Source organism: Ascaphus truei, chromosome 3, assembly GCF_040206685.1.
Source record: "Ascaphus truei isolate aAscTru1 chromosome 3, aAscTru1.hap1, whole genome shotgun sequence".
Lineage (NCBI taxonomy): Eukaryota > Metazoa > Chordata > Amphibia > Anura > Ascaphidae > Ascaphus > Ascaphus truei.
Window position 1 is genome coordinate 107,294,291 of NC_134485.1, and position 25,508 is coordinate 107,319,798.

General features: G+C 45.8%; 1 protein-coding gene across 2 annotated transcripts in view; it reads left to right on the top strand.

The window, feature by feature from the left end:
- The window catches only part of SMG6 (SMG6 nonsense mediated mRNA decay factor), a 149,685-nt gene that overhangs the window by 78,805 nt on the left and 45,372 nt on the right, over positions 1-25,508 (top strand). For both annotated transcript variants that reach the window (XM_075589290.1, XM_075589289.1), the window contains exon 13: positions 16,329-16,530. In XM_075589290.1, coding sequence (XP_075445405.1) covers positions 16,329-16,530 — 202 coding nt within the window. The remainder of the gene's footprint in view (positions 1-16,328; positions 16,531-25,508) is intronic.

Consider the following 25,508-nt stretch of genomic DNA (forward strand, 5'->3'; position numbering starts at 1 on the left):
AGTATTTTAATAGGCTTTTATTACACTGGAATTTTGTCAAATTTTCAGTGCACCACTATTGTATTGTCCTATTTGGTATACATTTCAGGTATGTACTATCGCTACTATTTTTACTGATCTTGTTACTTTGTTACTTTTATTATTTTTACAACAGCGATTTTTATTTTCTCTTCGCTGAAGATTAAATGCACCTTTACAAGGAAAGGAGCAGCATCAAGGGACCCAATTTATATCGTGTATAAAACATAATCCCGGAATCCGGATGACTCATGTAAACGAACTTAACCCCTTCAGTGATGCCTGACCGAAAAGTTGCAATGCCACACAATGTAACGATTACTTTCGGATGAGGACTCGGGGATGATATTGTCATATTTTCTCACGATCTGTGAAGTAACTAGAATTATTATTAGAATCCATAGTACTGAAAGGTTACAGAGGCAGGGTGTCTCCGTTTGAAACTAGAAGCTCTTAGATATGGTGTCAGGAAGTCTCTGTGAAATTCCACAATTCCCTGGTGATGGTTTCTCCTGTGGCTTACAGATGTCTATATGTGGCAGCAACTGGGGGCCAGAGGGGGTTTCTCAGGTCTTGGGTAGTTTGGAAAAACAAATTAGTGATTCATGCACTCCAGCGCTAGATCCATAAAGTTCATATTGTAGTATAATATATGAAAACACAGGATATAGGGGCTAGTGAGATAAGCAATGATGTAAAATCCCCAAAAGGGCCAGAATATCCCTGAAGGTCAAGACTGGTAGTGAAAACACCAGTCAAATCCTCATTGGGATGGTCCCTGGATTCACAGCATACAGTTATAAGGCAATAAAAAAAGAGCAGTTGTACTCACAAATATACCCCAATCTTGTATATCCTGGAATGCGTGCAGCCACGTAGAGTTGCTGGGTATTGAAAAGAAGAAAAGAAACTGGCACACAGCCAATGGAGTGGGTCACCAAAATAGTTGATAAAAATGATATATCTTTATTGATCCATATTTAAAAAAGCGGCGGTTAACACCCTCCTACGCGTTTCGGGTATGGATTATACACTTTATCAATATTTAATATGGATCAATAAAGATATATAATTTTTATCAACTATTTTGATGACCTGCTCCATCGGCTGTGCGCCATTTTTTTCTTCTATTCAATACTTGGGTAGTTTGGAGCTTGGTATCTTCACTTGAATTTGAATTGGAGAGGGTCCCATCTTTCAATCTTGGGTGGGATTTGCCCCCACAGATATTTTTTTATTATTTCCCCCTCATGGACAGTTAATATGGCTATCCTGGGGGCAGAGCACATGGGGAAGTAGACTATACCATTTTTAAGATGTTACTTTTTTAATTTTTTTTATTTATTTTTTTAACTTTGGCATAGGTGGGGCTGTGAATACTGCTACTAAACAGCAGATAGAAATATCACTTGTCTGACAGGTCTGCAACTCTGCCGTTCCCCATTATCTCTTCGCATACCATGCTTCCCCTTCAGCCAGGGATTGTGGGTAATGACATGGAAAATGAGTACACTGTGTCAGGTTTGGCTGCTAATCCACGTTAACACGGGCCTCTATAAGATTATGCCTGCTGCATTACACATCTTTTTAGCACAGCCTGGGTTAAAGAAGGGCATCTCTTCAGTGTGAGAGTGGTTATAGTGGCTTTGCAATATGAAGCTGGCATAGTTTTCAACCACACTTTGTATAAGTTATGGTGGGTTAAAAAAGTAACAAACTCACAACCGTACAGTGTACAGTAAGTAACAATACCTGTTGTGAGCAGGGGCGTAGCTATAGCCCAGGCTCTTGGGGGCCCCGCTCCCCTGTAGAAAGGCGCGGGAGATGGTATGTGACGGGCCCCCGGCGTTAAAGGATAAGCCGGTAGAAGAATCGACACTTGTTACACAGGCAGAGCAGGGCGGCAGTGGAGGAGCGCGCCCCAGTGCTCTCACCCGTAAGTCTTTCTTACTTCCAGCGTCTGCTGCTAGAGCGCGCTCCTCACCTCGTGCCGTCCTGCTCTGCCTCAAGTGCTGATTCTTCTGCCGGCTTATCCTTTAACACCGGGGGCCCGCCGTATACCATCTCCCCGCGCCTGTCCATTACCTCAGGCATGCAGGAGGTGGGTGGGGAAGATCTCATGATGATGATGAGGGGGGGGGGGGGAGAGATGATGATATGGAGTTTTGACGGGAGATCTGATGGAGATGTGGGGGAGAGCTAGTGATGATGATGAGAGTGGATCACTGATAGGATGGGGGAGAGAGAAAACAATTGCAGTCAGTATTAATAATAACGGGGCCCTGAAAAAATGTTTCCCCGGGGGCCCGCGCATATCTAGCTACGCCACTTCTTGTGAGCAAACAATGTATCTTTCCATTCGAGTGATGAGACAACCATCTTTGATAGGTAAAGTCATTTGTGACGAGGGAAGTCTGTGATGCACAGAGCTTTATTTACCAGTACAAATCTGCCAATCCGCCACTGTAACGAAGGGAGTGGGATGTTACCAGATGAAGCGGAAACCTGCGTGTTGTAATGAATCCAAATGCTCTTTTAAACTTTTGTCATGAGCCATCACAACCCAAAGGCTGCAGCCTTTTGACTCCCGATGAGAAAATACCGATCTCTCTCACATACACATTGTGAGGAAATATGAAGTGCAGTGCTTGCATTTAACCTTTTCAGTGCTGAGACTCTCCATACCCATAAGTGGGAGTTTTTTAAACCAGCTTTCACTGCTTGGGAAGTGTAATAAAGTAGCAATACATGTGAAATCTTTTATGGGGGTTTTTTTTTTTTTAAATACATTAATTCTGTAGTATTGGATAATAGTGAATTTTCTGTTTTTTAAAATTAATTTTTTATTCAACTCTTAAAGCAGCAGTTCAAGCAATATCCTACGTGGTTTTTATAATAAATCAATTCTGTACTATGAGAAAATACTTGTATTTAAAAAAAAAAATGATAGGCTCTGGCTATTGAGTCCCGCCTTCTCTCGAGCAGTGAACCAATTGAATTTAGTAACTACCCAGTCAATCATATTCCTGGAACTACATTTCCCAAAATGCTGTGCAAGAACTGAATTAAATAACCCGGAGCAAGCTATCGATGATAGGAGAACGGATCGATCTGCAGCTTAGCTAATCACTTGTCCGTGTGCAGATTGTATTGATGCACATATTGAATGGGGAATTTTTATTTTTTTTAACGGCAGCTTTAATATCATTTTAATGAAGGTTTTTTTTTAAAGCATCCTTTGATTTCTATAGCCAGTTTTAGCCCACCTCCCAGGCAGTGCAAGATCTTTGCAACACTTTCCTGTCTGTGATAATTTGTTGCCAATGTTCGCAGCAGTTTAAGCTGCAAACGGTAACAATACATAATGTTACTTTTAGTAATATAAGAATATATTGTAGCTGCGGAGTTACACTGACTGAAGCAGCCATTATGTTAGGCGCTCAATCTGGGTTTTTACAGATTTATAACAGGAGCACCAAACGATTGCCAGCTTAGGTAAGAATGTAGAATTATACATTGTCACATGCTTTACAAATTTAGATATACAAATAAGAAAGATAAAGAAGAGGGGACAGTAGTATTGCTGCTTTAATAAAAGAAATGTATTCTAAGTGTAAATGTAACTGTGGCCCTCTCAATATAAACTGGCAAATAAAATACTGTAGACATGTGTATATGTCAACATAAGTGTAAATTCCAAAGATCATGTGCTATATATAAAGTACTTAGTCATAGTCATATACAGCTGTGATTCAACATCTATTCAACAAATCAATTGGTTGTAACATCATGCCATGCATAGATACAGAATTAAAAATATAGGTCAAGTATAAAGTGGCATAGTTACATAGTAGATGAGGTTGAAAAAAGACCTGCATCCATCAAGTTCAACCTATGCTAAATTTAGACAACAGATACTTTATCCTATATCTATACTTATTGAGCCAGAGGAAGGCAAACAGAAAACCCCAGTGTTATTTCATCCAATGATATCTCATAAGGGGAAAAATAAATTCCTTCCTGACTCTAAGAATTGGCAATCAGATTACTCCCTGGATCAACATCCTTCCCATGTTTATTTATTTGGTATATCCCTGTATACGTTTCCTTTCTAAAAAGATGTCCAACCTTTTTTTGAACAAATCTATTGCATCTGCCATCACAGTCTCCATGGGTAATGAATTCCACATTCATTAGTGTCATTTATCTGAAAGTCCTCACAGTCCTTTGTGGAAAAGTGGGTCCGTTCTGAAAAGGCCCTCCGCGTGTTGATCAATGATCTGATTCTTCATAGTCACACGGTCCTGCTGCTAAATCCAGGTTGCAAGAAATGGAGAGAAAAAAGGAAACTGCGCAAGAGACACAATTATGTATTCCTGTTTACTAGAAATAGTATCCCAGAATCCCTGGCTGCAGTGGAAGCACTGTATGCCAAGAGATAATGGGGAAAGGCCGGGTTGTAGACCTGTGTGAGACTTGAATGTGCTCACCAGTCATTTAAATTGGCTAGAAATGGTACATAACAAATACAAGGTAACGCTGATGCCCGTACAATACTAAAACATGCAATGCGCATATCGCCAAACTCAAGATGGTCCCAGTGTCTGATGTCCGCAGCCTCTGATCTTACTGGTCCGCATCTCTTCCTCCCTTGAGGTAGCTATTGCGGATTGTCTCCAACACTTCGTCGAGTGTAGCTGACCCAAAGATCTTAGTCCTTGGGTCTCTCTCCCGCGGAGTCCACACCCCACCTACCTCAAGGGAGGAATAGACACGGACCTGTAATATCAGAGGCGTCAGATGTGAGGACCATCTTCAGAAGCAGTGAAACAGCTGTGTTTGGCGATATGCGCATGGCATGTTTTAGTGTTTAACGGGCATCATCATTACCTTGTATTTGTACCATTTCTAGTAAACTTTAATACACTATTGTGTGTCTCTTGGGCTTTTTCCTTTCCCCCCCCCCCGCTATCTCAGTATAACCTGCACCAGCGGGACATGGCAAATCCGCGGGCCTCTGACCCCCAAGATATTTGTATTTTTATGTGCCTGAGGGGGGGTCGGGGGGGGGGGGGAAATGAACCAATAATTCTAAATGTAATATAAGTTGAAAGCCTTTAGCAATATACTTATTTCCCTGTGTGTGTGTGTGTGTGTGTGTGTGTGTGTGTGTGTGTGTGTGTCAATGTTTCGCTCCCCACTGGGACCTTTCTGAAGAGCAAATAAACAAGTGACAAGCAAACCCAGATATACCCTACAGTCCAGCGGTGCGCAAACTGGGGGGCGCGACCCCCAGGGGGGCGCGAGATTGCCGGCGGGGGGGGGGGGGGCGCGGGGTTTACAGAGGCCCTGCGCGCTTCCCGAAGGCACTTAAATGAAGTGCCGGGGGAGCTGCAGGGCCTCTGTAAACCTAACTTACCTAGGCTCCGGCGGCTTCCTTCCTGCGTCGCCATGGCAACGCGGCGTCAAAATGACGCTGCGAGGTCATGTGACGTCACGTTGCTGTGGCAACGTGACGTCATTACGCCGGTGCGCGGGTAAGTTGAGGAGGGGGGGGCGGGAGTGAGGGGACCGCCGGCAGGGGGGTGCAGGGAAAAAAGTTTGCGCCCCCCTGCCCTACACCACTCCCAGTGGGAAAACAATTGGAGCCAAAAACCTAAGTGACGCCCCCAGTGATGTCACAGGAGTGACAGGGCAGAGAGGAGCCTAAGGGGAGGGAATCCTACAACAGGGAAGCTGGGTTCGGGTCCCCTGCCCTGGTTTGTGGTACCCTGCAGACACACCTCTAGTGCTTATGTTTACATTATAGTTGCACTTTTGACCCTCTGTGGTTGTAGTTGATATATTTTCTGACACATTGTTCCCTTATTAAGTGTTTTTGATGTGTTCACCACTTTGTGGTCTACTAATAACAGAACTTCCCTGTTTTAGGATTCCTTCCCCGTAACACTTTTTTTTTCCTTTCTCTGTATCTTTTTGGATAGTATGCACCCTTCCTTTACCCTTATTTTTTTATTTTGTATTGCGCGTGCCCTGCTTCTGAAATAAATAAATATATACATATCTTATACTATATTAGTGAAAGCACTGTATGCCTGCCTGCCTGCCTGCCTGCCTGGATGTCCGGTGTCCCTAGGGGAAATCTCATTGGTCCCTTGGCCCGCCCCCGCACACCTCTCATTGGCCTGAGGCGGAGTGACGGGCCAAAGGACACACAGGGACACACACACACAGGGACACACACCCTCCCCCGTCAGTTGGACCGCAGCTCACCTTCCACACACCCCCCTCCTCTCCCGGTGCCCCTCCTCTCCCGGTGCCCCTCACTCTCTCCCCCCTCCCCACCTCACCCAAATCCCCACGCTCCGCAACATCCCCAGCCGCACCATCACCCTCACCGTGCGCCGCGGAGGAAGCGCGGCCCTGCTGCTCAGCAGCAAACTCCAGGCTCCTCCCCCATCGCGGCGCGGCCCTCCTGCTCTCCCCCTCACGTGCGCCGCTACCGGAGAGGGGAAGCGCGGCCCGGGCCTCCTGCTCTCCCCCTCACGTGCGCCGCTACCGGAGAGGGGAAGCGGCGCGGGACTCCCCATCACGTGCGCCGCTACCGGAGAGGGGAAGCGGCGCGGGACTCCCCATCACGTGCGCCGCTACCGGAGAGGGGAAGCGCGGTGCGGGACTCCCCATCACGTGCGCCGCTACCGGAGAGGGGAAGCGCGGCGCGGGACTCCCCATCACGTGCGCCGCTACCGGAGAGGGGAAGCGGGGCGCGGGGCGCGGGACTCCTGCCACTCTTGCCCCCCCCCCCAGCTTCCCAAACTCACCTCCTGCCCCAGCCAGATGCCACGGGGTCAAGGTAAGTCACACACCATCTCCCACCCACGCACTGTCACCCAGTCACCCACACACTCACCCACCCATTTCACCCACCCACCCAGTCACCCACCCACTCACTCAGTCACTCCCTCAGTCACCCACTCAGTCACTCACTCAGTCACCCACCCACTCAGTAACCCACCCACCCACTCACTTAGTCACCCAAAAACTCACGTAGTCACCCACCCACTCACTCAGTCACCCACCCACTCAGTCACCCACCCACCCAGTCACCCACCCAGTCACTTTCACCCAGTCACCCACTTTCACCCAGTCACCCACTCAGTCACCCACCCACCCACTCAGTCACCCATCCACCCACCCACCCACTCAGTCACCCATCCACCCACCCACCCACTCAGTCACCCACCCACCCACCCACTCAGTCACCCACCCACTCAGTCACCCATTCAGTCAGTCAGTCACCCACTCACCCACTCAGTCACCCACTCACTCAGTCACCCACTCAGTCACCCACCCACTCAGTCACCCACCCACTCAGTCAGTCACCCACCCACTCAGTCAGTCACCCACTCAGTCAGTCACCCACCCACTCAGTCAGTCACCCACCCACTCAGTCACCCAGTCACCCACCCATTCAGTCACCCAGTCACCCATTCAGTCAGTCACCCAGTCACCCAGTCACCCACCCATTCAGTCAGTCAGTCACCCACTCACCCACCCAGTCAGTCACCCACCCAGTCAGTCACCCACTCACCCACCCAGTCAGTCACCCACTCACCCACCCAGTCAGTCACCCACTCACCCACCCAGTCAGTCACCCACTCACCCACCCAGTCAGTCACCCACCCAGTCAGTCACCCACTCACCCACCCAGTCAGTCACCCACTCACCCACCCAGTCAGTCACCCACCGACCCAACTCACCCACCCAACCACCGACCCAAAGTCACCCACCGACCCAAAGTCACCCACCCACCGACCCAAAGTCAAACCGACCCAAAGTCACCCACCCACCGACCCAAAGTCACCCACCCACCGACCCAAAGTCACCCACCCACCGACCCAAAGTCACACACCCACCGACCCAAAGTCACACACCCACCGACCCAAAGTCAAACCGACCCAAAGTCACCCACCCACCGACCCAAAGTCACCCACCGACCCAAAGTCACCCACCCACCGACCCAAAGTCAAACCGACCCAAAGTCACCCACCCACTCAGTCACCCACCCAGTCACCCACACACTCAGTCAACTCAGTCACCCACCTAGCTGTCAAGGGGGGGGGGTAGCCTAACCCTGTTGTACGCCCCCCCAAAATTACATCCCGGGCAACGCCGGGTCTCTCAGCTAGTATTTATATATAATATATATTTATTTATATATAATATATATATATATTTATTCTGCTATCCAGGAGCCACATGGGATATATGGTGATGTATTTTCTGACATGCCCACTATCACTGCTTTAATTCTGGGCTCTCGTGTTTGTATATTAGCAGCACTCATGTGGATCTACTTCAGCCTTGATTACCTGTGTTGCTAAACTGCTACACATCTTAGCATTATGTTGGACATTATGTGCTCCTCTGCATTAACACACTTATTCTATCTGGTCTCTGTACTTTTCCCATACAAGGTTTAACTCAGTTCTGTTCCACTTGGTACTTCTTTGACTTCATTCATGTATGTTGTATGGACTGGCCAGTCGAGACTTTCAGTGGGAACTACTGTATTTAGATCCCATTGATTGTTTAGGTAACATACGTCCTTTATGCGGTTCAAGTATCATTTAGCACTTTATTTGAGTGATTATTTTGTGACCCTATAGCAGTTTATTTGTGTTTTAGTGTGTGTCTTGATCATTTGTTAGGCTTTTCTTTTAGTCCCAGCTCTGATCTTAATCTGTCTTTTTTTATTTAATTCTTTGTCTTAATTGATTTAATACATTTTTGCTACTTTCTGGTTCATCTGAGTGCTTGTCGTGGGTTTTTCTCTCTTCCAGTGTTACAATATATTTCTCCCCATAGCTCCGCCACCAGCATACAGTATATTGGCTTTGTGTGGCTTTTGATGAATATTATTTGATATTTATTTTTTGATGCGGTAACGTGTGTGTGTGTGTGTGTGTGTGTGTGTGTGTCGTCTGTACATACATACACAGACCACATTCTATCAAAGTGTTCTGGCGGAAGCTAAATTCTTTGTGGTTTGATACCTTTTATTTATTAAAGCAAACTATTATTATGTTTGACTTGAGCTTTCCAGACCACAACAGTTGTTTTTTGTTTGTTTTTTTCCACAAAAAATGTGTCCACTTTAGACTTTCACAACCCACCTGGCTTCTTTATAAAAGAGGTTTCTTTTAGGTTTAAGATGGATATTGTGTTTACATGTTAGTACAGAAAAATATTTTCTGTGCACTGCACATCAGCCTGACATTCGTGCTACAAAAAAAGGGTTCCGTAGTGGTTCATATCATCATGTGGCTTACATGGCACAGTAATGGGAAATAACGGCCCAGTTACTTTTCTTAAATGTAAAACCAAAATGTTTTAGTTATGAAATGTCATTCTGCTTGGTGGAAAACGATGATCTTGCACTCGCCATTAGCATTTTCTTTAAAAATTAAAATAATCTTATTTCTTATGCATTGGTGCTCTGACCCGCTGCCTCCACCAATAGGCTTACAGACGATACAGGAGCAACAAGGCAGGGCCGGATTAAAGTCTCGGTGGGCCCTGGGCGCACTCCTCATCGTAGGTCCCCCCCAAGATATATCTGTAGATAAACCATGGGACAGAAACGGCTCTCTTCCCTGGCACTACTCAATTGAGAATGAGCTTTTGCAAAAGTTTAAATTGGAAGATGTAGTCTGTGATTTTGGTAACAAAAGGAGCAGCAACGTTGATGTTTAATCTACATTTACTTAAATCGGCGCTAATATCATTAAACTTAATTCAGATATCCAACACTCCAACACATTTGTTCATGTGTTATTATAATAGGGTTTGTAACGTAATTCGATTAAAGCAAATTATTATGTTTGGTTTAGCAGTTTTTCTGTTTTGTCATCTGAAATTTGTAGCGGCCTATTTTTGTGGGCCATAAAACTTTTTCGTAGGCCGTGGGCACTGTATCCATTGTGCCCAATGGATAATCGGGGTCTGCCATAATGGATTGGATCAGCACCAAGATATATTACAATGTATACAAAAATTAAAAAAAGAAGAAAAAAGACTTGGTCTAAGAAGTGTAGCTAGATTCAACTCCCTTTTATTGCAGAATGCATTTTTGGGGGAAATCTTTACAAAAATAAAAAGAAGGTGGGGTTGACCTAATCTAGACATCTTCTGCTCTCTAGCACAACAATTGCAACATTTTGGGGTCCATGCCCTTTCTTTAGTCCTGCAATAAAAATGAGTTGTCCTACTGCACTGAGACTGCAAGTGGTTTTTTTGTTTGTTTGTTTTTTTAAATACTTTACAATATATTGGAGTGCTGCTCCAAACCATTGTTGTTCCTGTCTAACAATGTGTAAAAAAAAATATATATATATTTAAATTTTTAATAACCTATCTTTAATTATAATTAAAGGAGAGGGTAATATTTTTAAAATAGAAGGGGGGGGGGGGGGGGGCTGGGGTGGCTGCATTAGAAGTTATCCAACCACAGAATATTGATACCAGCATTTCAAACGCTTCGGTGATGTCATGCAAACTGAAGTCACGTTTTGAACATTTTGTGCTTGTTTGGAACATTTAAGTAGCTCCGCTGACGGATACTATACATCTCGTATATATACCCTTACCTTCACCCCTTGCAGATGCACTTACAGAGACAGTAGGAGGATGTTATGGTACGCTCTCCCTACTCACCACTTAGATTGTAAGCTTTTCAGGGCAAGGGACACTTTTCCTATTTTATGTCCGAAAAGCTTATTCCCATTGTGTGTTATGATATATGTCACGTGTATTGTAAAGCGCTATGTAAATAGTATGGATGGTACTTTGGTTATACCTTGACATGGTATGCAGGCTTATGACGCTTTGGCCAAAGGTTTTAACTAAATAACCAAGTAAATATTATTATTATTATTGAAGTATTTAAACTTGATACTTGTTACTGTATATGTTTTGTCAATTGGATGTATCATTGGGCACCCGTGTGTGTGTGTGTGTGTGTGTGTGTGTGTGTGTGTGTGTGTGTGTGTGTGTGTGTGTGTGTGTGTGTGTGTGCGCGCACGCGTCATTTCATGCACGTTCACTATGGAAGTTCGTCGCTTTAGACCTGGCAGATAGGATACTAGTAACAGCCAGTTAGAAGTTTATACATCCCATTATAACGTGTGTCCTATAATTCTTTATACTCCACAAATGTCAAACCAATGAACATGGGGGAAAGGGCAACAAGGACCGTTTTATGATAACCCAGACACACACAAAATTATAGTGATTTGTGTTTGCTTCAATTTTGCTCAAATCACACCACTGTTGCATTAGAGACCAGAGAACCTATCTATGTAAGACACAGGTACTCCTGTGTTTTCTGTACATACTGTGCCCTGTACAGTCTCTCTGTTTTTAACCAACATGAATTGCATGTCTGGTTTGTGAAAATAAACACTTTTTTTTTTTTTTTGCTGTTGGCTGCAAGTTACAAAATACTTTACAAAATAATTCCATGTGTATGGATCCTGGACTACAACATACTTTAAGGGGGAGGGGGTATGTCCTCCAAAGCTTTGATATGCCTATGGTTGGCATTCGATAAACTCTGATAAAAGGTACTGGAGGTAGATTTTGCTTTAACTGCAAACCCAGTGGTTGGTCGTTCACATGGGACCAAGTTCGGATGCCCTTTATTGGAGATTAGTGAATCTCCCCCAAGTATAACTATAGGAAAATGGTTCATCTGATGAATTAGTGAGGAAGATGGGAATAAAATGAGGCATGGAGTTAAAAAGCATGATATTGTAAAGAGATTTAAAAAAAAAAGTACATTTTTTTTTTTTTAATTTAATTTATATTTTTCTATTTGGTCACAGTCGTTTTAGAATAAAACGATTAAATCGCAGTCTATTGTGAAGAACGGTTGGGATGTCACTCATCTGAATAGGATTCAGTAACTCGGCCCTGGTCCGCATTAGAATGGTTACTTCCTTCTATCCTCATTATGCAAGCGTTCCAAACCCGCACTCAACAGAAATCAGCTGGCGTGGCCATTTTGGCGATCTTTATTATCCAGCCTTCCACACACCGGCTACCAACCTATTAAAGCAAACAAAACAACAAAATAGGTAGAAATGCCATTAACAACTTATCAAAAATGGCAGAGGTGTTTAATGAAAGGGTTTTCTTGTATTGCAATTTTAGTTAATTATAGTTGCATGGAACCACCCCTTTAAATGGGAGAAACTTGTTGAAGACACTGCTTCTTGGGGCAACACTTTGGGCCAGGTTAATCGAACCATGCCAAGCCTTGATGCTTTCCATTCATATGTAATGGCCATTATCTGCACTAAGGTTTAACATTAAGTCAAGCTGGGCCTTTGTCTCCAAGTGCCGGTGCTATTATACAGTATGGGAAGTGCAGAAGCCCTGTGGGGCCATGGATTCATTGTATCTTTTTATTATTCTGTCTGTACAGCATATTCGGTATTGGCAGCTGTATACAACAAATGAAGTAGAGGTCCATTTGGTAAGGGAGCGTTTCAAGAACGGTTTGCACATTTGGGGCAACCTGGAGGTTGATGGGAGTGTGTATGCATTTGTCTTATCTGGTGTGTAAATGTTCACATCGATGGGTAGCGTCTTGAAAGTAGTCCTTGGAAATGGATGCTTTGCAATGCATTACGAACCCCGATGGTGGCGAAGGGGGGAAGTTGGGCAGCAATGGAAAGTGCAGAAACAACTGGGACGTAGGAGAATAAATGGGGTATTGTAAGATTTGGGTATGTTCTTATGGGACCCAGTGCTCACTCTGGGCAAGTGTTTGTGCCTCAGGTATCTCGGCTTGTATTGAGCTTTGTATTCTGGTTGGCTAACCCAATACATATAGTGCTATTGAGGGATCAAAAAGCTAAAGGCAAAAAAACACAAGATCAATGCAGATACTGTACAAATTCACTAAAATCTAACATTTTGTCATTCATTATCCTGTTACTAAAAGCATGGTGCTGAAAAGCCTGCACATCTTTAGCTATTTCGAATGTCATTTAAATAGAGGTTTTGGTTACAATTAAGTGTTGGCTTGTCCACCACGCCAAGGTTAACCCCAAATCAGGCAAGTCCCAACTTCAAATGTCAGTATTTTTCACCATGTCCTCTGAGCTGAATTCCTACTCCTAGTCTTTCATTTTAAAATGACATTGTAACCTCCTTGGTGCCTTTTATGTATACAGTACAGGGTACAATGATCATGTAATGCTGTATTGTTATTGTTTGCCCTCCTGTAGATCCAAGCACAATTATTTTAAAAGATTGTGTTTAACCCTATTGCTGCTGGAGTAGTGCAGTAGGCTTTCCTTCCAAGCCTTAAACGCTGTTGAACGTCCTATTTCATCTTTGCTTATGCATCTTCTCTCCACACGCAGTCTTGTCGCTGTGTCCTGGCACTATCCCATGTCTCGCTGTAACAGCTTTGTGTTTCTGTCTTGGTTGTCGATCGCCAAGGCAAGTTCCATTAAAAAAAAACAAAAAAAAGGGGGTCTGCTCCCCATAACGCACTTTAATTAATACCAGCATGCCCCGAGAGGGGACCCCTACCAAACTCTGCAACCTATCAAGCAGCAGCTGGCCTCCACTCAAACTGACAGTTATATTAAACCCTGGAATTTTAGGCAATAAAAAGTAAATGAACTGTTATTTTTGCCATCCTGCTGAAATAAACAGAGCTTAGGACTCCATCCATATGTCAATGGGAGGGGGGAGAGCCCATTGTTGTGTGAGACCCGCAGAACAGAGCAGGGGCTGTATCCTCCAGTACACTCTAACTGCACTGTAGGTGTCCGCCCACACCGGGGCACCAGTGGCTCCAATAGCCTCCATTTGTTGAATGGACTACTTATTAGCGTTGGCTAGAACCCCGAACTGAACTTGGAAATGGGCTACTCCTTGCTAAATAGCTTGCAATCCATGCTGGGTCCAAAAAAAGAATTATTGGACAGTATTTTTTTTTTATATTTTGCGACAAAAGGCTGCTGCACTGAGAGCGACTTCTGATATCCAGCTTCTTATTACAAATAAAAAAAATAATATATATATATATACTAGCGTGGCAAACCGTACTCCTTTTGTCGAAAATGTAAAGGACAGCAGAGCCAGGAATGCTACAATAGCATAGTGGCAGACCTAGCAAGGGCTTGTGTGTTTAGGGTAGTTCTATTTTCTCTGAAACAAATGCGTTGGGAGTGGTATTGCAGCATGTTGTGAGACGGTATTTTCCCCATGTAAAAATAATTTCGATTTTTAACTTTAGAGCCAGATTTTTTTTTTATTATTATTTTTTTTTCTGTTGCCTTTTAAATTTTTTTTTTTAAAAACAGCCCCTATAATAGGTACAATGTCTCCTGAAGAGTAATTATTCGATGATATCTCCAGCTCCTTGCTTCTCCCTCGCCCATTATCAAACACGGCTATTTGAAACAATCTGTCACCTTGTAATTATTCCCATGCAAGAGCTCTGGGGTATAGTCTGTAGCTCAGTTACCTAGGTGAGAGTACAGTGGTTAAGTGTGAGGGGAGATGAGGGACGCTCTGGGCTGTTCTTTATGTATGTGAGCTGACTGAAACTTGATAATTGTTGGACCATGCTTCCCTTCTGCTTCCATTCACTTTGTCTCTCCTCGTTACTTTCTCTCCCCTCATCTCATTCTTTTCCTCTCCCCTGGCCTCTTCCACTCTCCTTGATTGTCTGTGCCTTTCTTGGCCTCTCTTCTTGTCACAGTTGTTGTTGTCAGTTTGTTTACTCTGCGAGCCTTGGTCTGTGTGACTTGGCGCTGCTTTTTGGCACGGGATGTGTGTGACCGGAAGTGCTCGGCCCAGAGCGGGCAGCAGGGGCATCCCGAGGGTTAAAGGCACGGACGTGCAACTTTATCTCCCAGGAGGCCCCGTGCACCCCACTCCTCTGACATCCGGTGCCTGCTTCGTTCTGATATCTGTCAGACCTGAGGGGCAGAACAGGATCTTTCCTGGGGTTACATCAAGTTCAGTCCATTTAACCATTAAAACCCTTTCTTGCCTCTACACTTTCTGCAATGTTCCCATTACCTCACTGACGCCTTCCCTCTGTTTATTTCTCTTTCTCCCTCCCCCCTTTTGTTTTTTCATCTGCACATTTGATGGCAGATTTTGGAGAGAAGATGAACCCCTCTGACAGTAAAGGATCCGAGCAAGCTCTTTCTTTTTTCAAAGAGGCTGGGGGGGATTACATGTCAGTCAGTGGTACATAGTGTTCTCTCCGACTGCCATCACGTGCTCGCTGGCGAGATGTTTTGTGTCAACAGGCGTTTCCTGGTGCAGAACCTCTGCCAAATGAGGCAGCTAAGAGATCCAGCACCTGGAACCCCATCTTTTATCTTACACAGCTCCAAAGCCCTTTCCCTCTGTTCTCCTGTGTTCCACGGGCTTTTCTGCCCTTCCAAATTCCTCAATCTCTCTCTCTCTCCTGTTTTTTTATGGGCTTTTTTACTTACATTCCGGAGCCTCTGTCTCTGTTCTTCCATGTTCCTTGATCTCTTCTGTTGTTCTTGGCTCAATCCCCCAAATTTTGTTCACGTAGTCAAAGTACTTTCTACCCTTTAAAATGCCACCACCTCTGTCCTCTTGTTTTAGGGATGTCTGTTCTGCTAAATCGCTTCATTCTGTGTCCCTGTATGGTTAGCCAGACCTTACAATTCCTCACATTTCCTTCTACCTTTCTCTTCCACCTTTCTCCCCCCCCCCCCCCAGACTCCTTTTTATTTGTGCAACATTCTGCCCTTCCCCAAAGACATTATAACATCTACAAGGAAGATGCCCTCTCTCCTCCTGCAAAGTTTTGGATATTGTCCAGGGATATTACGAATTTGTTGAGGGCAAAGCAGTAGCAATACATATTATGTTCTATTTTACAAATAATAGGGTGCTCTTCATACAAAAGTAATATGCGTTGTGGTGCCGAGCTTTCTTCCCTCCCAAAAATGAGAATGACTGTTGTGTGCATGAACCACTTCACTTTTCACCCCCCCCTGGTGCTATGAATACTATGGTCCCCAAGACAGTAATGTGTGGTGCTTTATTCATGATGTCCATGCAGCATTGACCGAGCATACTCTATTCCCAAATCTGTTCATATTTAAATAAATTCGGAGATGTTGAGACATGGACTAAAGATGGCATGGTCTCTGTTGGCGAGCGGTGATGTTGTGTGCGACACCTCGGAAGGCTTAAGGAACTGTAGAGTGACCTGTCCTACCCTCTTCCTTTTGCAGGCCTGCTCTGGATGTGTGGAGGGTGCTGGCAGAGTTCTGTAACACTTTGACCTCCGTAAACCAGTCCGAGGTTCCTCTCTATAAGGATCCCGATGACGACCTCGCACTCCTTATCCTAGAGGAAGATCGGCTCCTCTCGGGCTTTGTGCCCCTTCTCGCTGCCCCTCAGGACCCATGTTACGTGGAGAAGACCTCAGAAAAGGTCAGTGGTGGGACATATCGACTCTTCCTAGTCTTTCTCCCCCATGCCCTGCTGTCTGTCTCCCCTTCCCTACACCCATGCACACGCTCCCGACATCTCCCGCTCTTGTCCCCTCTTTCTGTATTCTTACAAAGTTTTCTCCGCGCAGAGACCACGGATAAGTCATTGAGTGCGGTGCTAGGAGAAAATATTGACCTTTTCACCACTGACATCTAACTCTGTGTCATGGGTGGAGGGGGGGGGGGAGAGAGAAGGCTTTGTATTTCCTCTGGTGCACTGTGTGTGCACGCACACGTATACTGGTTTTTTTTCCCCCTTCTCGTGTGTGTGCGCGCGCTCGCTGTGTGTAGGCACTTTCTGGCACGCAGTATGTCCCATCACTTCCTTACTTGTTTCAGTAGAGCAGCTTGTATTGGCAGCGTTCTCACTCTGCTCCAAATGGTTTGCATCATGCATATCCCCCCCCCCCCCCTGCTCCCCCCACTGCTTCATCTACCACAGAACTCTCATCCAGGATATCTGCCAGGGCCTTTTTTATTTTTTTTAAAGCGGAAAGTGATAAATAGCTGACTAGAGAGAAGCAGAAACTGTGTGTGAACTCACAGAAAGCTTTCTTAAAAAATCTACTTCTTCCCTCACATGTTGGGCTGACAGAATCTGCTGCTTTGCTTGCAGTGTTTGGGGATTACAGGTTTGGCACTTCATATTTTCTGTTGAGATAAACACAGTCTGAGATTTCCCCCACTGTTTTACACTCACAAGCCTAGCTGCCAGGACTCATAGGTGCCTTGTAGCTCAGATGTCAAGATGCCATCTCCAGCATGAGGGCGGCTGCCCACTTAATTGGCTTCTGGTCTGTCGTATCTCCATAAATGTGTGTATGAAAACGGTGGGGTGGGGGGGGGGGGGGTTTGAATAATTCTAACTTAAATAAGTGTGATTCCAATTAAAGTCTACTATTCATTGATGCTGGGAATGAATGAGACTCGCTCCAAAGGAAAGACTTGGCAGGACTGTATTCTCTGTTCCTATGAACACTATACTTGTAGGAAACACTAAACGTGTCCTCCTATTGGGTGACTTGCTATAAAGTAGAAAGCCTTTGCTCACATGCTGGCTGATGTTTATACGCTGATTTTATTCTTTCTCCCTGTGCAGTGATTATTTTATTTATTGAAGTGTGCTGATATCCCCTCCCCAGTGTACATTCTTATTGGTCGGTTCTGGTCCACGTCCTAAGGTATCTGACACCTTGTAGCTGAACCTTGTTAAGTTTATGTTCCAAAGCTTATCTCTTCTTGGGCAGTTGGACCAGAAGAAGAAGAGGCCAAAGTGATCATCTTCCTTGCAAAGCCTTGACAAGTTACAGATCACTGACGGGGATCTGGTCTACATGATAAAACATAACCACTATGAGTTATGTGCAGGAATGTAAAGTGACTTCTCTCAGGTCATAGTCTGTCTCTGGAGACGACCCAATCAGGCTATCATCGAGGGAATCTCGCTGTTCTCTGTCGGAGAGGCTATGGAGGGAGCTTCTTCTACTGCCAAGGACTCGGTCATAGAATGGTGCGTTCTTGATCTGCCTTTGCTTGCTGCTTTTCCTGAGAGGCACTGCATTAAGCACTGTAACTGCTCATCATGGCCTCAATACTTGCTTGTTAAAGTCAATATTTTTGTTTAAAAAAAAAAAAAAAAAAAAAAGGCAAAGCTGCAGAAGGATCTCCCTGAGGCAGCGTCTGACCGAGCAAACTGCTCGACTGCTGCTCCAATCTGTTTTTTTCATTTTCCACTTTCTTGGCTGTGGAGTGAGATTAAGGGGAATACTCCTTCTCCAGATAACCATCCGTTTAGGACTTGGGAGCGTGTGGATTAAAACCAGACGCTGTGTGATTAATACCTCAGCTTATGGGGTGAGACACAACTTCCTAAAAGCAAAATAAGGGGAGAAGGGAAAAAAATGCCTGAGCCAAGTGTGTGTGTGAGTATGTGTGTTTTTTTTTTGCCTACTACTTTGTACAAATGGGTGTGTGACTTTCACTAAAGCGTTGCCCCATTTAACTCGGCAGTTGAGGGAGCGCAGGCTAATTTTTCTCTGTTTGGAATCAAAAAAAGAAGTTTGTCAAATAAATTAAAATCACAACTGATAGGGAAGCAGGGAAAACATGTTGTGTTTATGTAGTGGTATTTTCTTCTAAATGTTGATTGCTAGGCTGGAATTCGTTAGCAACAAATAACACGGAACCCATGACAAGCAAGTTGCTAATGATGAAGTATTTGTCGTCTTGATCTGAGCAGTTCGGACTGCACAGCTTGACTTGGGAGTTCAAGGTCCTGCCTAGCAAACAGGTAGTCCGTGAGGCAGCTGAAACTTGTGTGTGTATGCAGACGAGATCAGGTGCGAAAACCATTAAGAGCATATTGATTGCCTATTCCTTTTTCATCATCCCCACTCCTCCGTGAAGAAATTAGAGGACCTGCCTATGCACGTGCGACGCAGCCTGTAGCCATCTCCACTCGACAAATCGCTTTAGGAGAAAGCAGCAGATGACTGCAGAGAAGGGTAACTGGAATGTGAGCCAGGCCTAAGAGCCCACCACTCACAGCCTCGCATCTTGTTGCACACAGCAGCTGGCTGGGGCTCATCAAGCGCATCAGGCCCAGCACCATGGATTCTTCTCTTGCGTTGCTGTTGTAACAAGTTCCAACAGGGCCCCCCCTGTTACCAGCTCCCAACCTGCTGGAATCAGCAGCTGTGCAAGTGGGAGTCTAACCCCTCACCTTACAGGCAAATGCTGTTCTGAGGGGCCTTAAAAAAAATACAAAATAAGCAAAACTTTAAAAAAACACACACACACACACACACACACACACACACACACACACACACACACACACACACACACACACACACACACACACACACACACACACACACACACACACACACACACACACACTGTGGCTCTATATAACTCTGTGGTCAAATTTGGTTGACTTGGCTCATTGAGATGAAATATGAATTATTATTATTATTATTATTATTATTATTATTATTATTATTATTATTATTATTACCGTATGATAACCTTAATGTTTTTCTCTAACCAACCATTAAAAATTAAAAAAAAAAAAAAAAAAATTAGTGCCCTCATACTATATCTGCTATAATGTAATTATATTAGTATAGCAGATATACACTTTATTGGCTCTCCATGCTATTTTAAGCTTTCTTTAAGGTCAAGTCTGGCACTTGAATAGCAAATTGTGTGTGTGTGTGTGTGTGTGTATGTGTGTGTTTCATTTGTTCTTGGCCCCATCTCTAACTGCAATTGGGTGCCATTGATTGGTGTGAAGTTTCTAACATTTTAGGAAGATTCATTGAACCATGGAGAGCGTTGATGTCTAAATGTGGCATTTCTCTGCAGTAAAATAATAAACTTAATACCTTCAAATGGCAAATTAGCAAGTTATTTAACCAGAAGCTATGTGCGTGGGCAAATGGTATTCTCTCTAAGCACTTTGAGGAAAACAATTTCGAAGCAATACTTTTCCCCAGCACAATACTTAGGAGCTGATAGAGAAGCCCAGCATCTACAGGTAATCCCCTGCCTTGGGGGATGATTGGAGCAGTCTGCAACCTGAGAGTGACTGCTTCCCTTATTAATGTCCGCTTTACCTGGTACTCTGCCAGTTTGTGTTGGCTGTGTTCCAGTGTACTGTCACATCTTAGCCAGGTGTGAAGCGTCTTTGCCTCCTCTTGCCGGGAGCCTCCAGGGTCCCCCTTAGCCCTCACCAGGGATGCTGCTACAGTATGTGGGTGGAGCGGTCTGCTAACATTGTGTTACAGAACAGTGTCGAGGTTGATAAGGTCTTTGTCAGAGGTTTGGGGAAAATAAGTATAAATGTGCTTCCAATGTACCCCAAGAGTGTCCTGTCATGTGATGTCATCTTGCCCTGGTTCTGAACGCTACTCACTTTTCAAGCTGTGTACTATTGCCTCATACTCCAATCTTCTGTCTTTGGTTTCCTCCCTCCTACAACTTCAAACCCTGAATCCCCTTGGTTAGGAATAGAGAAGAAACACATTACTGCCCTTCCTGCATAGTCCCTCCTGTGCCGCTTGTTAGTGTTAGGATTCAGCTTTGGCTCTTGGGCCAGCTCCTGTTACACTGGCAGAAGCTTCTCTCAATCTGTTAGCAGACCACAAACCAGCAGCTTGCCAGCACCAGGCCCTCTTCTCAGCGCCCTGATTACCGACCCAGACTCATAGGCATCTCTCCTTTATTAGACAGATAAACTTTACAGCTCTGACTTTTGATATTTGCTGAATTAAACGTTTTAGAATGAAGAGGTTTAGTCGACCCTAGTAATAGTGTTGCTGCTGCTCTCATGAGCCTCTGTCCCGTCATAGCCAATGCAAACCATTTCCCTTCATGCTATGACCAGCCTTTTGCCAACCAGCAAGATCTGGTCCATATCCTTGGCTGATGCTATTCAATCTGGTATTTCCTTGTTTGTAACGTTTCTCATCGCAAGTCAATGTGTTCAGATTACCTGAAGTCTGGCGATGACGACTGAACTGTACCATTCTGTCCAGTGTACACATTTTAGTCTGCTTTATTGGCAGTAAAGTTTTCATCACTTACCACTGCCGATTTCTAGGGGATTTGAACCATCGCTCTCTGGTTTCTGGTAGCCTAATCACAGGACAATAGGATATCTCCTACACCACCAGAGCAAATGAGAGGAAGTATGTGCTGCTCTCTGTTTAAGATCGGTAATAGAATCGTATAAGCCAGGGGGTCTCAACTTCAGTCTTCAAGACCCCCCCAACAGGTCAGGTTTTCAGGATATCCCAGCTTCGGCACAGGTGGCTCAATCAGAGACTCAGTCGGGACTGATTGAGCCACCTGTGCTGAACCTGGGCTTTCCTGAAAACTTGACCTGTTGGGGGGATTTTGAGGACTGGAGTTGAGCACCTCTGTTATAAGCCATTGTTCCTTCACTTGGGGTCATTTAATAAATATCAGGTCACATATATTTATTTAGGTTACTCATACTCTCATGTTATCTTTAATGCCTTATTTCATTGGGGGGCTGTGTCAAAATGGGATGGGCTCTGCTAGAAAGCACGCAGTTGTTACCTTGTGGTCTTTGGTGGTGTTTTAAAGGCTTTTAGCCACAGACATGTGCTGTCTGGCACTTGCTCTGTGACCCGAGGCTGGACATGCTGCCACAGCCATGTGTTCAACAAAGTTTCTGGTCTTTTGTGCATATTCTGTCACAGAACAGTGTCCACTGCAAACTGAACCCTGCCGAGGGGGAAAAAACAGCTCTCCACAGGTCTATTCAACATCACAAACAAATTACGTGATTGTAGACAGATCGACGTTTCGGTCCAAACACGGACCTGTCGAGATGGACCTGTGGAGTGACGTGGGGGGTTTTTTTTGGACTGGATTCAGTTTGCCGTGATTACCCCCACGGGGTGTAACCATGCACCCGACACAATTTCCAGCTGGCGATGTTGAGTGCTCCTACCTTTGAAAGAACGGTGTCCAGGCAGAAAGGTATTACTGAAACATTTAATATAATAGTGTTATGAAAGGAAAGTTAATTTACGCTTTACTTGCATCAATATCTCACATAGCCAGCCAACAATACCTTGTGTGAAGAATTTTAACAAATGTATGGTCCCCAACTTGGCTAAAAGTAAAGCATTGGTTGAGTTTGTTTCCTTGGAAATGAACTACAAATGTATTTTTCTTGGGGGTTTCTGAAAGGTGAAGTGTTGGTCAAAAAAGTGTACGGTTTACACTTAATCCACCCAACCCATGAACCAGTAAAAATAAGGAGGGGAGAGGGAGTTTTAGTTGTAAACTGGTGTTTAAAATGGCGATCACACAAAAGGGAGTAGCAAGAGGAGATCAAACCTCGCCCAAGTCTCTGTTCACAGTGTTCACAAACTAGCTTTAAAAATGAATGAAAAATACTTATAGGTGTCAAATTCTGGTTAAAAAAAAAGAAGAAGCCATCAATCACACAGATGTAGCCATTTAAACATGTCATTGCCATTAGTATACTTTGGTCCTAGGGGACCTTGTCCCATCAAAATTACCCTCTACTTAGTCCTCATCAAGTGCTTCACACACCACATACTTATGTGAAGTACATCATGCAATATATCAATACTCTAACCAGCCTAGCTTCCTTGGCTCACCCAATTCCCTGTATGTTTACAGCCCCGAGGATGTCAGTTACAGATCAACTTTCAGCTGCTCCACGCATACTCCTTACATTTCTATGCCTGTTTTGAGGGCTTGTTCTGTGAAAACTGTGCTTCTCAAATTTCTTTTACAAGAACCATTGCAGAAGAGTCAAAAAGGCTTCCTTTCACTCCCTAAAAATAGAGCGCAGTCCCCCCCTCGTCTAACCTGTCCGCACACGCAAGGCTTTCGTGTCGAAAATGGCGACAAAGCCTCTTGTGTGGTGAGCCAAGGCCTGCAGGAATGTCCTGGTTCCCACCACAGTGTCATGCTGATGGTTGGGTGCTGGGTTTTGGGAAATGCCGCTTGGACAGAATGTGGAGATTTAGCAGGGGTTATATGAGAGAGATCAACAAGGATCTGGATGCAACCCCTACTAAATTCCCTCAGGAATAATTTTTTTCTTTCTTCTACCAGTGCAAAAGGCAAATGTAGAGAATAGATGGAACTTGAGGTTTAGGGGCCTTCTAAGGAGCTGTAAATCCCATTATTGCCCCATTTCTCCACCAAGTGAATGAAATGCAGAGTGGCATTGTGGTTTCTTCTTGAGGTTTCTGTGTCCTTTTAAGCAGGGTATGAACACCCATCGCCAACATATAGTGCAGGAGTGGGCAACTCCAGTCGTGCCCCCACTAGCTAAGGTTTTAAGGATATCCCTGCTTCAGCACAGGTGGCTTAATCAGTGACTCGGTCAACGACTGAGCCACTGATTGAGCCACCGGTGCTGATGCAGGGATATCCCTAGTACCTGGCCTGTTGGTGGCCCTTGAGGGCTGGAGTTGCCCACCTCTGTATAGTGGAACTGTGTATAATACCTGTGGTGTAGCCCTGCATCGCACAAGCGGCTACAACACATTTCCGGCTACAAAAAGCTTATAGTGTAATTGTTTCATGAGCTGCTTTTGGTGCTGAACTGTGCTATATTCAGCACTGGAGACCCACCGGATCCGGATTATATTTACTGTGGTAGCTGCCAGTGCTCCCTCTGGAGAATACAACATGGCCGCAGCTGTCGACCAATAGGAAGTTGCAACCAATGACGTTGCAGCTGCCTAATGGCCCTCGGAATCCGAGGTTTGAACGACATTGCTCACCCAGGAGGGAGCCGGGCACTGGCAATTGCTACCATGGTAATTGTGTTGGGAACTGGGGGTTTCGGGCGTTGAAAATAGCACGGTTCAGCACACTACGACCCTCTGGTTCCAATTATGTAAAAAAATGCAATGAATAAAAATCCCAGGGGCATTGCTGCTTAAAATATACAGATCCACTTTGAAGGTGTGTGAGGGAGGGAGTGTATGTATAGGATGGAGAGAGAGAGAGTGTTGGAGGGTGTGAGTGGGTGTGTTGGAGGGTGTGAGTGGGTGTGTGGGAGGGAGTGGGTGTGTGGGAGGGAGTGGGTGTGTGGGAGGGAGTGGGTGTGTGGGGAGGGAGGGTGTGTGTGTGTGGGGGGAGGGTGTGTGTGTGTGGGGGGGGGAGGGTGTGTGTGAGTGTGTGGAGGGAGTGTTTGTGTGTGTGTGTGTGTGGAGGGAGGAAGTGTGTGTGTGATTGTGTGTGTGTGTGTGTGTGTTGTGTGTGTGTGTGTGTGTGTGTGTGTGTGTGTGTGTGGAGGGAGTGTGTGTGTGTGTGTGTGTGTGTGTGTGTGTGTGTGTGTGTGTGTGTGTGTGTGTGTGGAGGGAGTGTGTGTGGGTGTGTGGGGAGGGAGGGTATGTGTGTGTGGGGAGGGAGGGTGTGTGGGGGGTGTGTGTGTGTGTGTGTGTGTGTGTGGAGGGAGTGTGAGTGTGTGTGTGTGTAGAGGGAGTGTGTGTGTGTGTGTGTGTGTGTGTGTGTGTGTGTGTGTGTGAGTGGGGGAGGGAGTGTGTGTGTGTGGGGGGGGAGGGAGTGTGTGTGGGGGGAGGGAGTGTGTGTGGTGGGGGGAGGAGGTGTGTGTGGTGGGGGGAGGGAGTGTGTGGTGGGGGGGAGGGGTGTGTTGTGGTGGGGGGGAGGAGTGTGTGTGGGGGGGGAGGGAGTGTGTGTGGGGGGGGGAGGAGTGTGTGTGGGGGGGAGGGAGTGTGTGGGGGGAGGGAGTGTGTGTGGGGGGGGAGGGAGTGTGTGTGGGGGGGGAGGAGTGTGTGTGGGGGGGAGGGAGTGTGTGTGGGGGGAGGAGTGTGGGGGGGGAGGGAGTGTGTGTGGGGGGGGGGAGTGTGTGTGGGGGGGAGGGAGTGTGTGTGGGGGGGAGGAGTGTGTGTGGGGGGGAGGGAGTGTGTGTGTGGGGGGGAGGGAGTGTGTGTGTGGGGGGAGGGAGTGTGTGTGGGGGGGGAGGGAGTGTGTGTGGGGGGGGGAGGGAGTGTGTGTGGGGGGGGAGGGAGTGTGTGTGGGGGGGAGGGAGTGTGTGTGGGGGGGGGGAGGGAGTGTGTGTGGGGGGGGGGAGGGAGTGTGTGTGGGGGGGGGAGGGAGTGTGTGTGGGGGGGGAGGGAGTGTGTGTGGGGGGGGAGGGAGTGTGTGTGGGGGGTGGGAGTGTGTGGGGGGGGAGGGAGTGTGTGTGGGGGGGGGAGTGTGTGGGGGGGGAGGGAGTGTGTGTGGGGGGAGGAGTGTGTGTGGGGGGGAGGGAGTGTGTGATGGTGGGGGGGAGGGAGTGTGGTGTGTGGGGGGGGAGGGGAGTGTGTGTGTGGGGGGGGGAGGGAGGTGTGTGTGTGGGGGGGGGGGGGGGGGGAGGGAGTGTGTGTGTGG